Source organism: Armigeres subalbatus, chromosome 3 (assembly GCF_024139115.2).
Source record: "Armigeres subalbatus isolate Guangzhou_Male chromosome 3, GZ_Asu_2, whole genome shotgun sequence".
NCBI classification, from domain to species: Eukaryota; Metazoa; Arthropoda; class Insecta; order Diptera; family Culicidae; genus Armigeres; species Armigeres subalbatus.
The window spans coordinates 266,598,901-266,611,067 of record NC_085141.1 but is presented as its reverse complement, the minus strand read 5'-3'; the positions used below and the strand labels follow the sequence as shown (position 1 = coordinate 266,611,067).

The 12,167-nt window shown below is 42.2% G+C and overlaps 1 protein-coding gene across 2 annotated transcripts; it reads left to right on the top strand.

Annotated features, from left to right (window-relative positions):
* Positions 1 to 4,735: 4,735 nt before the first annotated feature.
* On the top strand, positions 4,736 to 9,735 carry LOC134224095 (inactive rhomboid protein 1-like). Of its 2 annotated transcripts, XM_062703331.1 has the most exons (7): positions 4,736 to 6,171; positions 6,562 to 7,656; positions 7,719 to 7,946; positions 8,013 to 8,351; positions 8,421 to 8,675; positions 8,745 to 9,002; positions 9,072 to 9,735. In XM_062703331.1, the coding sequence occupies exons 1-7, from the start codon at positions 5,287 to 5,289 to the stop codon at positions 9,561 to 9,563; spliced, it is 3,552 nt and encodes a 1,183-aa protein (XP_062559315.1). In that variant the 5' UTR covers positions 4,736 to 5,286; the 3' UTR covers positions 9,564 to 9,735. The 2 variants fall into 2 exon arrangements, with proteins under 2 accessions (XP_062559315.1, XP_062559314.1); XM_062703330.1 differs by having other exon boundaries at positions 4,736 to 7,656.
* Positions 9,736 to 12,167: the final 2,432 nt, after the last annotated feature.

Here is a 12,167-nt window from a genome sequence, read left to right as displayed (position 1 = left end):
GCCCGCCATAACATGAATATGTATCTTGTGAGGCAATTATAAAGGGAACGCTATGCTCAGGGAATCAAGAATGTTTCCCACCCGCAAATATCCTAGACCGGACCGGATCTAACTCAGTCATCTCCGAATTGGCAATCCTACGCCTATGCTCACAATGCTAACTGGCGACCCCTTGGGCATCTTATGCTCATGGAAATTAGGATTCTATGATTTTTTAACTGGATTTGGTACATATCGATGTTGAGGACATTGGAGGAAGCCTTGGTTGCCCGGTAGATACTTTGGGTTGAACTTGGGAACGTTTTAGAATACATTGAACATCATTGAGTGAAATGGATATGAATGATGCGCAAGTGCCTATTGGACTGGATTGGGTATATGCCGATGATGAAGAATTTGCATAAGCCTTAATTGATTTAGTAGATACCGTGGGCTGAATTCGAGAACGTTTCGGAGAACCTTTAGCATCTCGTATTCCAGAAAACTGATCACTGTCTCAACGATCAAGATGACTAAACTTGATTGGATGTTCAGACAATGTAATATAGGATCCGAGTATTTAAGATTCATCTGCAAGCTGTCAGAACCAAAATCTTCCCAAGGTTTTTAATATCTAGGTCTTCAGGGTATAGTCAAACTTGACCTCCAATATTTTTTCTAGGTAGCCAACATCCTGATAAAAATTTTTGCTGAAGAAACTAGGGACCTATCTCTCCTCGGTGGTTTTTCATAGTCAATCTCAAACGCTGGGCATGTATGACCCATCCGTCCCGAAAGGGTTAAGGAGGTCAAATATTTTCAAATTTATTGTTATGTTATCAACGGATGCCACCTTATCTTCCGGAACGTCTATAAATTATGTCACGCTTTTAGTGAGAGGGAGGGGGTTTCTAATCGTGTGACAACTCATATCAATTTATTAGAAATTTGATACAAAAAGTGGGAGAATGAAAGGAATGATTGAATTGGTTAATTTTTGCGTAACATCATTTATGGACGTTCCCTTGATGCACTCCTTACTTGCCAGGAACTTCAACCAGTCACCATTGATGATCAATATACATTTCCTATGTCTTTTCACTAACCCTTGCCTCTCATTAGTATGTTCACGTGGTTTATAGACAGTCCCTTAGCATTTAAAAATGTTAGAACCTGAAAATCTCACATTTTTCCAGCAATAAATCATTTTTACTAAAATTTTAGCTAAAATAAATAATCTAAAAAAATTATTCCGATTTTATCAACTGATTTTATCAACTCAACTCATATTGTTTAATTTCTGATTGTAAGGTACTCCGGGGCAAGTTGAAACGGTTTTTTCAAAGTTAAAATTCGAAGTGCTGTAAAAAAATCACCCTTTGGTATATTTTGAATCCGTTTGCGGTGTTTGCTAGTTCGGGCCAAATATTATACATAAAAAATAAGCAACCTTAACAAACTTTTTTATAAATATTTTTTATATTTAAATTATTTTTTTATATGCATCGTTTCAACTTGTCCCGCGAATCGGGGCAAGTTGAAACACTGTGTTATATTCAGACGTAAGCTAATTTTGTCGTATTAATAACAAAATGTATGTACTCAGTGACACTCAAGAAGCACGAGGTTGTAAAGGTGACTATAAAACTGCCAGGATTCGCATTTGCGTCCCATGTAAGTTTTTGACGTTTTTAATTTTCTTTCAGAAATTAGCTGAAAATTGTCTCCTGTTTAAGAAAAACTGATGAAATAGTAGGCTTTGTTCTAGAAATTTGAAAGCAAATCCCACTTTTGTTGTCTCATCTTGATATTTACTCGCATAAAAATCAGATTCCAGATTTTGATAGGTACTCTTTTACACAAAAAAAACTTATGGTTCACTTAATTGTCCTACAGCCATAAATATGGAATTGAAGAATATTATGTAATTGTTTTGGAAAGATACCAATTTTTTTCAATTTATTATTTTTTTTGTATTGCCCAATGTAAAACAAGTTATTGATAAATGCAACTGCAAATTACTCAAGTCCGCGAAAATGACATGGGACTCTTATGCGAATATGGGCAGTGTACAACAAAGCCACAAGCGTATTTTCAGAGACCAAATTCGGTTAAACGCACTACCCTGAAAATTTATCGAATTGATTTCCTCCTACTGATGACCACTCGGATTACTATTCAGGATGCTTCATTATTTGGTTCACTTGTATATTGCGAAGTTGATTAATTCGATTGTGGCTTCTTCACAAATGCACATTAACTAACATGCCATCATATTTCTCATAAACTCTTCTATTGGAGAAAGAGGCAGATGGGGAAGTGGAAGGTGGAGTTAACGAAAAGTTTACATACCGTCGTTCGGGGTGACATTGGGCCGGGGGTAAGATGGGGCCAAAAATTAAAAATGTTTCAACTCCTAATATCTCAGAAACTGTTACGAATTTTGATGAAATCTTCAAACGGTTCGAAATTATATTGAAATTCACGTCTAGGAAATCACAAAACAAATTCCAAGAACTAATTGTGCTCGTACGATAATCCTTGGAATTTGAATGTAAAACTATTGAGCGAATGAACCCGTATTAAAATAAAGTCAGTAATGCCCCACAAAGCAATTACATAACTAGTTTTTAGATCGATGTATACCTGGTTATCATGTTACGATAATCTGTTGTTGTTTCATCGAATTTTAATAATACTTATATAGCGGTTCTGGTTTTTCGTAGCAACGAGCAATGCACGCTGAAAAGGGGTGAGATTGGGCCAAGCCTTTGGTTGATTTGCCATACATAGTTGGTAAGAGCCGTAATGTATGCAATTATTTTGAATGAACGATTAAATCGTTCCATCGTCACCGCTGAACTATTTCATTTGGCCCAATGTCACCTCCTGTACGGGGTGAGAATGGGCCAATTTTGAACAACATATAACTTTGAAGAATTTTCATAATTCATTATTTTTTTCCCACACAGCGGTAAATTTATTATTCAAGCTTGTACCAAACTAATTAAAACATGATTCCAATGTTAACTACTAGAGCTTTGTAACATTTACTTGGAACATACCACATTTTGGCCCAATGACACCCCCGTTGGCGGTACTCTATGTTTTATTTTTCTGAGAGTCAGTGCTCGTAGATTACGAATCTCAAAACTGCAGTTTAAACATGACCCCTTTTCATTCTAGTGGAGATTGTAGGAGGGTTGCATTCATGACCGAATGGGCGAAAATTTATTAAATATTTTATAAATTTGTGTTTTTTGAATGTATGTTTTTTTAAAACCATGCTGAATTCTGGAAAAAAATACTTTTAATTGCAAGGGTGCTGTTTTGAATTGTTGTTTCAAATTGCCCCGCATCACGCATTTCTATTTGCCCCGATGAGCTGAACATGCAGAGCAATATCAAACAACCAAAATACAAAAATGAAAACGGATCTCTCATCGATTTTTCATAATCATTATGCTTATTCAACATTGATTGATTACCTGTCGTGAAAATTTGATGAAAAAACTCTTCCAAACATTGTTTTGAGACCTGTTTCATTGGCACGTTGTTTTGGATTTTGCAAAGAACGAAAAATGAACAATTGCAGGGATTGCCTTTGAAAGCTGCAATCTTTCGGGAATAACAGTCAGAAGGTGCGTTTAGGCGAGTAGTTTGTTGAAAAAAATTATCAGAGCATTCGGTCTTTTCATATCTGAATTACAGCTTCCGTTTCAACTTACCCCGCATTTCAACTTGCCCCGGTGTACCTTACTACAATTTTGGAGTTATTGATAATATCGCAAAATCTCCTACTGTCGTGCATTCTTTGAAGATAGTCCATCTATTTTGTAGTACATGTTTCAAGTATATAACCACAGACAAACATACGTAAGAGCTTGAACATTTTTCTGAAAAATCCATCGCTCAATTCCTCTACCACCATCTTGCGAGCATGTTATACGAAACAATGTTTCGTATGACATTGTCACCAGAAGGCGCTAGAGTCAAATGTCAAACTCGAAGGATTCCGACGCTAGCGCCTCTAGTTGTGAAACGCTCAATCAATCAAATTCAAATTGGTCGTTTAAGTAATGATTGATGGTATTTTCTATAGTGTTACGTCTGTTTGTCTGTGATATAACCATGGACTCAAAAATAAATTAAATTTTATATGAAATTTTTTCCCCGTTTCTGGCTAAATCCTCATTTTTGCAAAATAAAAATCCCGTCGTGGTGCCAAAATCGGGAAGGGATTATAATATCTAAAACCGTTTTTTGTCAAATTTTCTGCCCATCAATGTAAACCGTGCAGTTACAGAGAAATTACGAAATGGAACGCTTGAAGGATCTTATTTTCTCGGAATGTCTACTGTATTAATCATAACTGATGTTCTTGTTTTGCTACAACTCTTACGATACTAAGACCTTAGAAGCAATTGAAAGCTGTCTTGACGTCCTTGGCGAAATTTGAAGATGTAGATACAGATCAGCAGGACAGCCCAACCACTTGTTTGCCTTCATCTTCATTCCGGACGCAACCAATCCAACGAATATGTGGCGAAAATTCGCTGCACGTGGCAGGCAAAATCATGTGTCTTTTGTTTTCGTCGATATAGCGCGTAGCACGTGTCATGCGCACATCGTGTCCCCCCGTTTGTTATTTGGAATCGCTCGAGCCAGTTTTTCCTCTCTCGTACGTATATTTACGTACCACAGTAAGGACCAAACAGGGATATGGATGGATAAGGGGAGCTTGTTATGGTGTTTAGCACCAGCTGGCCGTTGTCAAAATCCAACGCTGCCAACCCGATGGTGGAAAAGTGTTCTGTGCTGGGAGAGCTAGTATCACTAAAAGATATACAAGAGGGCTGGAAATCTCTGCTGTTGCTGGTGGACCATGGCTCTAGAGTGAGTGCAAAAAATCACGAGAGGCAGGACGTGAAGGAAAAAGGATTCGTCAAGATTTATGTTCGTTTTCACATATCTTCTGAATTTAGGCTAATTGTGATATAAGCTGTTAATTTTCTGTTACCAATCGACAAATCTCCAGCTGTTCGGTGCTGGTGAATGAACGCGCAGTTAGATTCAAAACGGGTACCATAATGAATGTAGTGAAAATTTTCCATAGCTCGCTATCTGTTCTGGGGTGTGTTTATTTTAGTGAGCTCAGCCATTTTGGAAAATCATTTCCTTCGCATAAGTAGAAAATTCTGAGCTGAATATTAGTGAATTTTTAGTAAATGGTGTGAATAGATGTGTAGGATAATCGGAAATTTCGCTGATGTATAAGTAGTAAAATAATTCCAAAGGAGTACTGAAATGAGCAGAAGCCGTCGTTCTTCATTTGGGCATAGCCACTATCAGCAGCAGTTTACTGTCACTTCAACAATTAACTACGGCGATGGATTATGTGATAATGGAGCGAATGCGCCTCAAAATGGGGCTCCGTCTCCTTCGAGGTTTAGCGAATCATCCTATTCCAACTTGGGAACCCGTTTGACGGCATTTGTGACCCCTCCTAGTGGCGAGTGCTACCGAAATGATGAAAATTTGCGGCCTTGCTGTATTCCTCCACCATCCTCTACAGCACAACCACCATCGAGCGATCGATATTCCACCAGCTCGGCCCCCACATCCATTATCGCGTATCCTGATAACAGAAATGCACCTCATCATCGCTCAATGTCACCCAGTTCCAGAACGCGCTATCCTGTCCCGGAAAGGTTTCGTGATCCCCCGGCACCCAAAACAGATCAGTTTGGAAATTATTTGATTAATAACCCTCCCCTAATGACCAGTTCAGAAAGCTACAATTATTTGACCTCGACTGTACATACACCTGTTAAGCGTTATATACCAACACCACCCCCGCCGGAAAACTATCAACAAGACATGGGAATCGGCCCTACCATAATGGCCGGACTGATAGCCACGAAAGGAGGAATCAACATCATCAACCAATCAGTTCCAAGGACACCTATAGTAAGCACTCTACCATACCGTCTGAAAGTAGAATCCAAAGTATCGTCGGGGCAACATTTATCCGAAGATGCAACCGATCATTATGCCACGCCTCCTCGTGCAAGGCCAGTTAAATGCCAGCAACCACTTTGCACTTTTGCGCAATCTGCCACACTTGGAAGGCAAACACTGCAGCTGTGCCCCGGAGCTTCGGAGTATTCAATGCTTCGTACACCGACACCTGTAAGTATCATGAGTGAACCCATGAGTGCAAACCCTACCGATGAAGAAAATTGCTACCACTGCAGTAGCCTCCGCAGAGCCACCGGTGTTCATCAAACCACTCAAACTTCCGGTCCAATCAGCCCCCAACCACTGTCTATTTCATCCGTATCGATGTCTGAAATGGAACGCCAATCCCCACTCAGCCCTCCGTCACTTGTATCGCACACTTCCTACTCCCATCAGCATCCTCTGGTAGCTCCGGGAGATGACGGTCGAAATGCATCCTCCCTAATAATCTCCCAGTCACATACGCTCAATAGTTCGTGCAGCAACCCATCAATTATAATCCAGTACCAACAGCAACACATCCAACACCAACAGATCCAACAGCAACCTCTCTATCAACAGCTTCAACAACTGCAACAGCAACACGCACAGCATCAACATCAATCGCTTCCCCTCCAGCAAATCCCTACGCCCAGACTACAACCAGATTCAACACCATCTACGCTTCAACGCAACACTCAACCGCAAATGCGAACTCGACTGTCGCACAAACAGCGCATAAAAGAGTATCTACGGCGAAGTACTTCGCAGTTCTTTGGAGTTGATCAGTTCAACGAAGAATACGAACAGCAGAAGTGGGAAGACCGCCAGAAACGATTAGCCATTCGACGATTTGGACCACTGAAAGAAGACGTTGTGGTGGGAAGAGTGAACGAAGTCCACGTGGATGTGTTGAACGAACACAGCGATCGGCCAGACGTTCTGCCTGCACAGAGCCAAGACGAACCGGAAACGGAACAAAATCGACGCCAGCGATTCAACCCGTACTACAGACACGACGGCAGCGATGGTTTTCAAGTCGAACGAAAGCCGTCTGTTTCACAGATGATTGCGAATGGGTTCGTTTTCGTGGTACAAAGCTTGAGAAATCGAATCCCCAGAAGACAAAAACAATGGTCTAGGAGCTTCGCTCCTGGGCACGTTGCTTTGAACAATGATGATAACGACATGTGCGATGGGTTAACGCCAATCCAAGATGACGAACTGTTTTTCGATATCCCAACGCTGAGCAACCAGCAACAGGTAGATCACGACTTGGGAGCAGATGGTTCTCGGCAAATTTACATGATCGATCCAAACCGAGCAACGGTCAGCAACGGTTGGATAACGAAGTCAGCGGAACTCCAAATTCAACAGCAACGACCCGTACGTGGAAGGAATGGTATTTATCAGTACTATGGCCAACGTATAACGGCGCACATTTTGGATAGCGTATTAGACAACTCTCGACGTCCCTCCGGCCACAACATCAAGCTTCTGAGGCCAGAATCGCTAGACGACCGCTACGATTATCGGCCATTTTTCGCCTATTGGGTGAACACGACGCATATATTGGTGCTGCTGCTCACACTTTTATGTTACGGAATAGGCCCGATAGGAACGGGCTATGAACCGAAAACGAGCCAAGTTCTTGTAACTAGTTTAAGCTTACAGATGGTCAGTATTCGTCATAGCTAAGTTCAAACCACGAACGGTTTTAATAAGTTTATTCACTTTAGGTAACTCACTACGAGCACCAAAATATATGGATCGGCTTAAGAAGAGATGACCTCGTTCATGTGGGGGCAAAGTACGCCCCGTGCATGCATCGAGATATGAAGATAATGGAATTGATATCGAAAACACGGAAGCAAGAACGAGAAACGGCCTGCTGTATACGAAACGATGACTCCGGATGTGTTCAAAGTTCGCAAGCTGACTGCTCCGTCCGTGGACTGTGGCCAACGGTGGGTTCGAATGTTGATCCTTTAATCGACTGTCTATCAAAACATTTTGCAAACACTTTGTTTCAGACTATTTCAACGTGGAAGAAATGGTCTCCCGGAGATTCGGGTCCAGGTGGACGGATATCTGGCAGCGTGTGTGGTCTAGATCCAAAGTTCTGTGACGCTCCGGCGTCGATCGCACCTCATGAGTGGCCGGACGACATAACCAAGTGGCCCATCTGTAGGAAAAATAATCAAGTTTCCCAAAAGTTTCGCATGAAGGATCACACCGCCGAGCATATGGTGTGCGAGGTTATAGGTCATCCATGCTGCATGGGAATCACGGGAGAATGTCGAATCACCACTAGGGAGTATTGCGACTTTGTGCGAGGATATTTTCACGAAGAGGCCTCGCTGTGTTCACAGGTTTGTTTGCGCCATAGCTTTTAGATTTAGGACATTAAACTCATCAGTTTTTATTCGATCCATTGACAGGTTTCTTGTCTGAATGATGTGTGCGGAATGTTTCCATTCATCGGCACCGACATGCCGGATCAGTTCTATAGGCTGTTCACGTCACTGTACCTTCATGCAGGTATTTTGCATATATTGCTTACCTTTGCCTTCCAGCACATTCTCCTGGCGGATTTGGAGCGTCTGTTGGGATCTCTTCGTACCGCGATTTTGTACATTGGTTCCGGCATTGCTGGAAACTTGACGAGTGCAATTTTTGTGCCGTATCGCCCGGAGGTAGCGTCTGCATTGGAATTAGAAATATTAGACGCCTTCTAATGGCCTTATCATTCGTATTTTATGTAGGTTGGACCACTGCCATCACTAGCAGGGACGATTTCATCGCTCCTTACGCTGCTGATTCTGTGCCACTGGCGGAATCTCAAGCGACCCCACATAGCTTTGCTCAAAGTAATCGTCGTAGGAGTTTTAGTGTTCGGTATGGGAATGGTGCAGTGGCAGCAGAACTTCACCGGCTTGATATCGGGATTGATCTTTGGATCAACGTTCACGCTGGCTCTTACACCGTACCTTCACGTGAGAAAACACACGAGGAAACGAAAGGTATGGCTGTCGATCTCATAATTAAACTCAGTTGAACAAAATATTTCAAATTGCGGTTTTAAATTGCAGATAAACCTAATCTGGACGTGTTTCGTACTTCAGTTCGTGCTTTACATGTTTATGTTTCTTGCGTTCTATCTGTTTCCGTCTCCATTCTCGCTCAACTTTGTGGATGGTAATCAAATTTCCAGCATCAATGACAATGGCGGTGTACACGATAGCTTCAATCCTTACGATACTTTCAACTACTTCAACAATAAAAATAGTGATAGAAACGGCTTGGGCGGTTCCGCCGATAATGGGGCTGGGGGCGATCAAACTTCAAACGGGCATCGGGAATACGATCGAGGTGGTGGTGGCGGAGGAGGCCGTGGAGACAGCGGAGGACGTTACGGAAACGGAGGAGCTATCAGCATGTCTGGCGGAACGATCAAGAATATTAACCCGAAATACAATAATATGCATAGCAGCAGCAACGCAGATCTTAACGCTAAAACTAATACTTTTAAAGAGGTAGCTATATGTGAAAAGGGGAAGTGCAATCTGCGTCCGAACGCATGACGTCGAAGTGTTTTATGGTTTATTCCATTGCAGTTAGTTTACATTTTTTTCATTCTCGCAATTATTATTGTAACGTTACGCGATAACGAATATATACTGATATACTATATATACTATGAATAAAGAAAACAGGAAAACGGCAAGTAAACGTCTGATTTGGTGGAAAACATAATCTGTTTATTTTCATACGATTTTTAATTGCCACATATCTGAAGTAAATAACAGCTTATTTACTATATTACGGTAAAAATAACTATAGCAAGGGCATAGGCACGAACGACTTTCAGCTGAAGATTCACCCACGTTCGCTTTTCGAATTTATCAAAATTTTGATCATAGCTTCCTATCGCTTAGTCTGATCTGGCAAATTTTCAATAGAAATCAATAGGACAGAATTCCCCGTCGAATGTTACTTACTTGATACTTGATATGCTACATCTCTTCGATGAACCTACGCCGAATGGAGTATCCTTCTCCACTGGACTCGATCCTGGGCCAATCGCTTCCAGTCGCCCTGAACATTGAGCGCCCTCAGGTCCTCTTCAACTGCAAAAAGTCATCGTGTACGCGGCCTCCTACGAAGCCTGCGGCCTCTTCCGGGTTCTCTACTAAATATTATCTTCGCTTGACGTTCTTCCGGCATACGAACAACGTGACCAGCCCACCGTAGTCTGCCGTTTTGTATAAGCTTAATAATATCCAGCCCTTTATACACCTGGTACGATTCGTGATTCATGCGACGCCGTCAGATACCGTTCTCCTGTTTACCGCCGAGTATTGTCCGCAGCACCTTACGCTCAAACACTCCTAGAGCTCTCCGATCAGCCTCCTTTAACGTCCATGTCTCATGGCCGTATAAAGCCACCCGAAGAATCAGAGTAGTATACAACGCGAGTTTTGTTTTCGTTTGCAGACTACGGGACTCAAGCTGGTTACGAAGTCCGTAATAAGCCCTATTTGCTTTAGCTTAGCTTAGCTTTGACTGACTACACATATCTATGGTTGCTACTCCGTGATTGACCAGAATCAGTGAAATTGCACAAAGAATCAACTGAATGATTGACTGGGATTGTTCAAGCATTCTCAGTGTGCAAGTTTCAGTGACTCTAAAATTCAAATGATCAATAACGGCGCCGGCCACGTCCTTGTAGTCAGTTAGGAAGAAGGAAGGAATATTAGTAGGTGGTTTTTGCTATTTGAAGACCGTGTTTACCTCTGCGTCTCCACAAAAACCACAGAAAGGATTATCAGTTAATTGGTGGGAATCGTTGGATCTGGATTCACTCTGATAAGCGATACGACCGTGCCATTCTTTATACACAGTGATTTTACCTAGCCATGAATCGGGCGCGAAAAGTAGTACAAACTAACTACCGGCCTACCGGGCACGCAATGCAGAACACAATATTTCGGCCGATCGTGCGATCGTTCTGCTGTCCGAAACAAGAGAAATCTCGCACTGAACTGATTTTTATTACCGGCCGCGCAAAGCAGACCACAATATTTCGGTCGATCGCACCATCGTTCTGCTGTCCGAAACAAGAGAAATCTCGCACTGAACTCTCCGTAATAAGCCCTATTTGCAGCTGCAATACGCTTTTTCACCTCGCGGGTAACATCATTATCGCACGTCACTAATGTTCCAAGATACACAAATTCTTCTACCACTTCAAATTTTTCACCATCCAGCACTATTTCGCTACTACCACCAACTAATGAACCCACGTTGATTGCCAGCGACCATGTACTTCGTTTTGCTGGTATTGATCGTGAGTCCGATCCTCGCTGTCTTCCTCTTAAAAGGCGCAAAAGCCTCTTCCACGGCACGGCGATCAATTCCGATAATATCGATATCGTCCGCAAATCCCAGGAGCATATGCGATCTTGTGATAATGGTACCACTTCTTTGCACACCAGTTTCCTAATCGCCCCCTCGAGCGCTATATTGAACAGTAGGTTTGAGAGTGCATCACCCTGCTTTAATCCATCTAAGGTAACAAATGACGTCGATATTTCATCCGCAACCCTTACACTTGATTTCGATCCGTCCAACGTTATACGAATCAGCCGTATCAGTTTCGCCGGAAAACCAAGCATAATTTTCCATAATTCATTCCGTTTCACTGAATCGTACGCCACCTTGAAATCAATAAACAGATGATGTGTCTGCAAGTTGTACTCCCGGAATTTATCAAGGATTTGTCTCAGGGTAAACATTTGATCCGTCGTTGATCGGCCATCACGAAAACCTGCTTGGTATTTGCCGACGAAGGACTCTTCAAGCGGTCTCAATCTGTTGAACAGAATACGGGACATAATTTTGTTCGCCGAATTAAGGAGGGTTATTCCTCGGTAATTGGCGCACTCCAGTCTGTGCCCTTTCTTAAAGAGAGGGCAAATGAGGCCGTCCAACCAGCTAGCAGGCATTTCCTCGTCTTCCCATATTTTCGACATAATATGGTGCAGAACTTCATACAGCTGCTCACTGAGAGAAGTTCAGCCGAGAGCTGGTCCTTCCCCGCAGCCTTATTGGTTTTCAGCTCTTTGACAGCTTTTTCCAACCTCATCTAGTGTAGGTGACTCCACAGCTTGTCCATCGTCGCT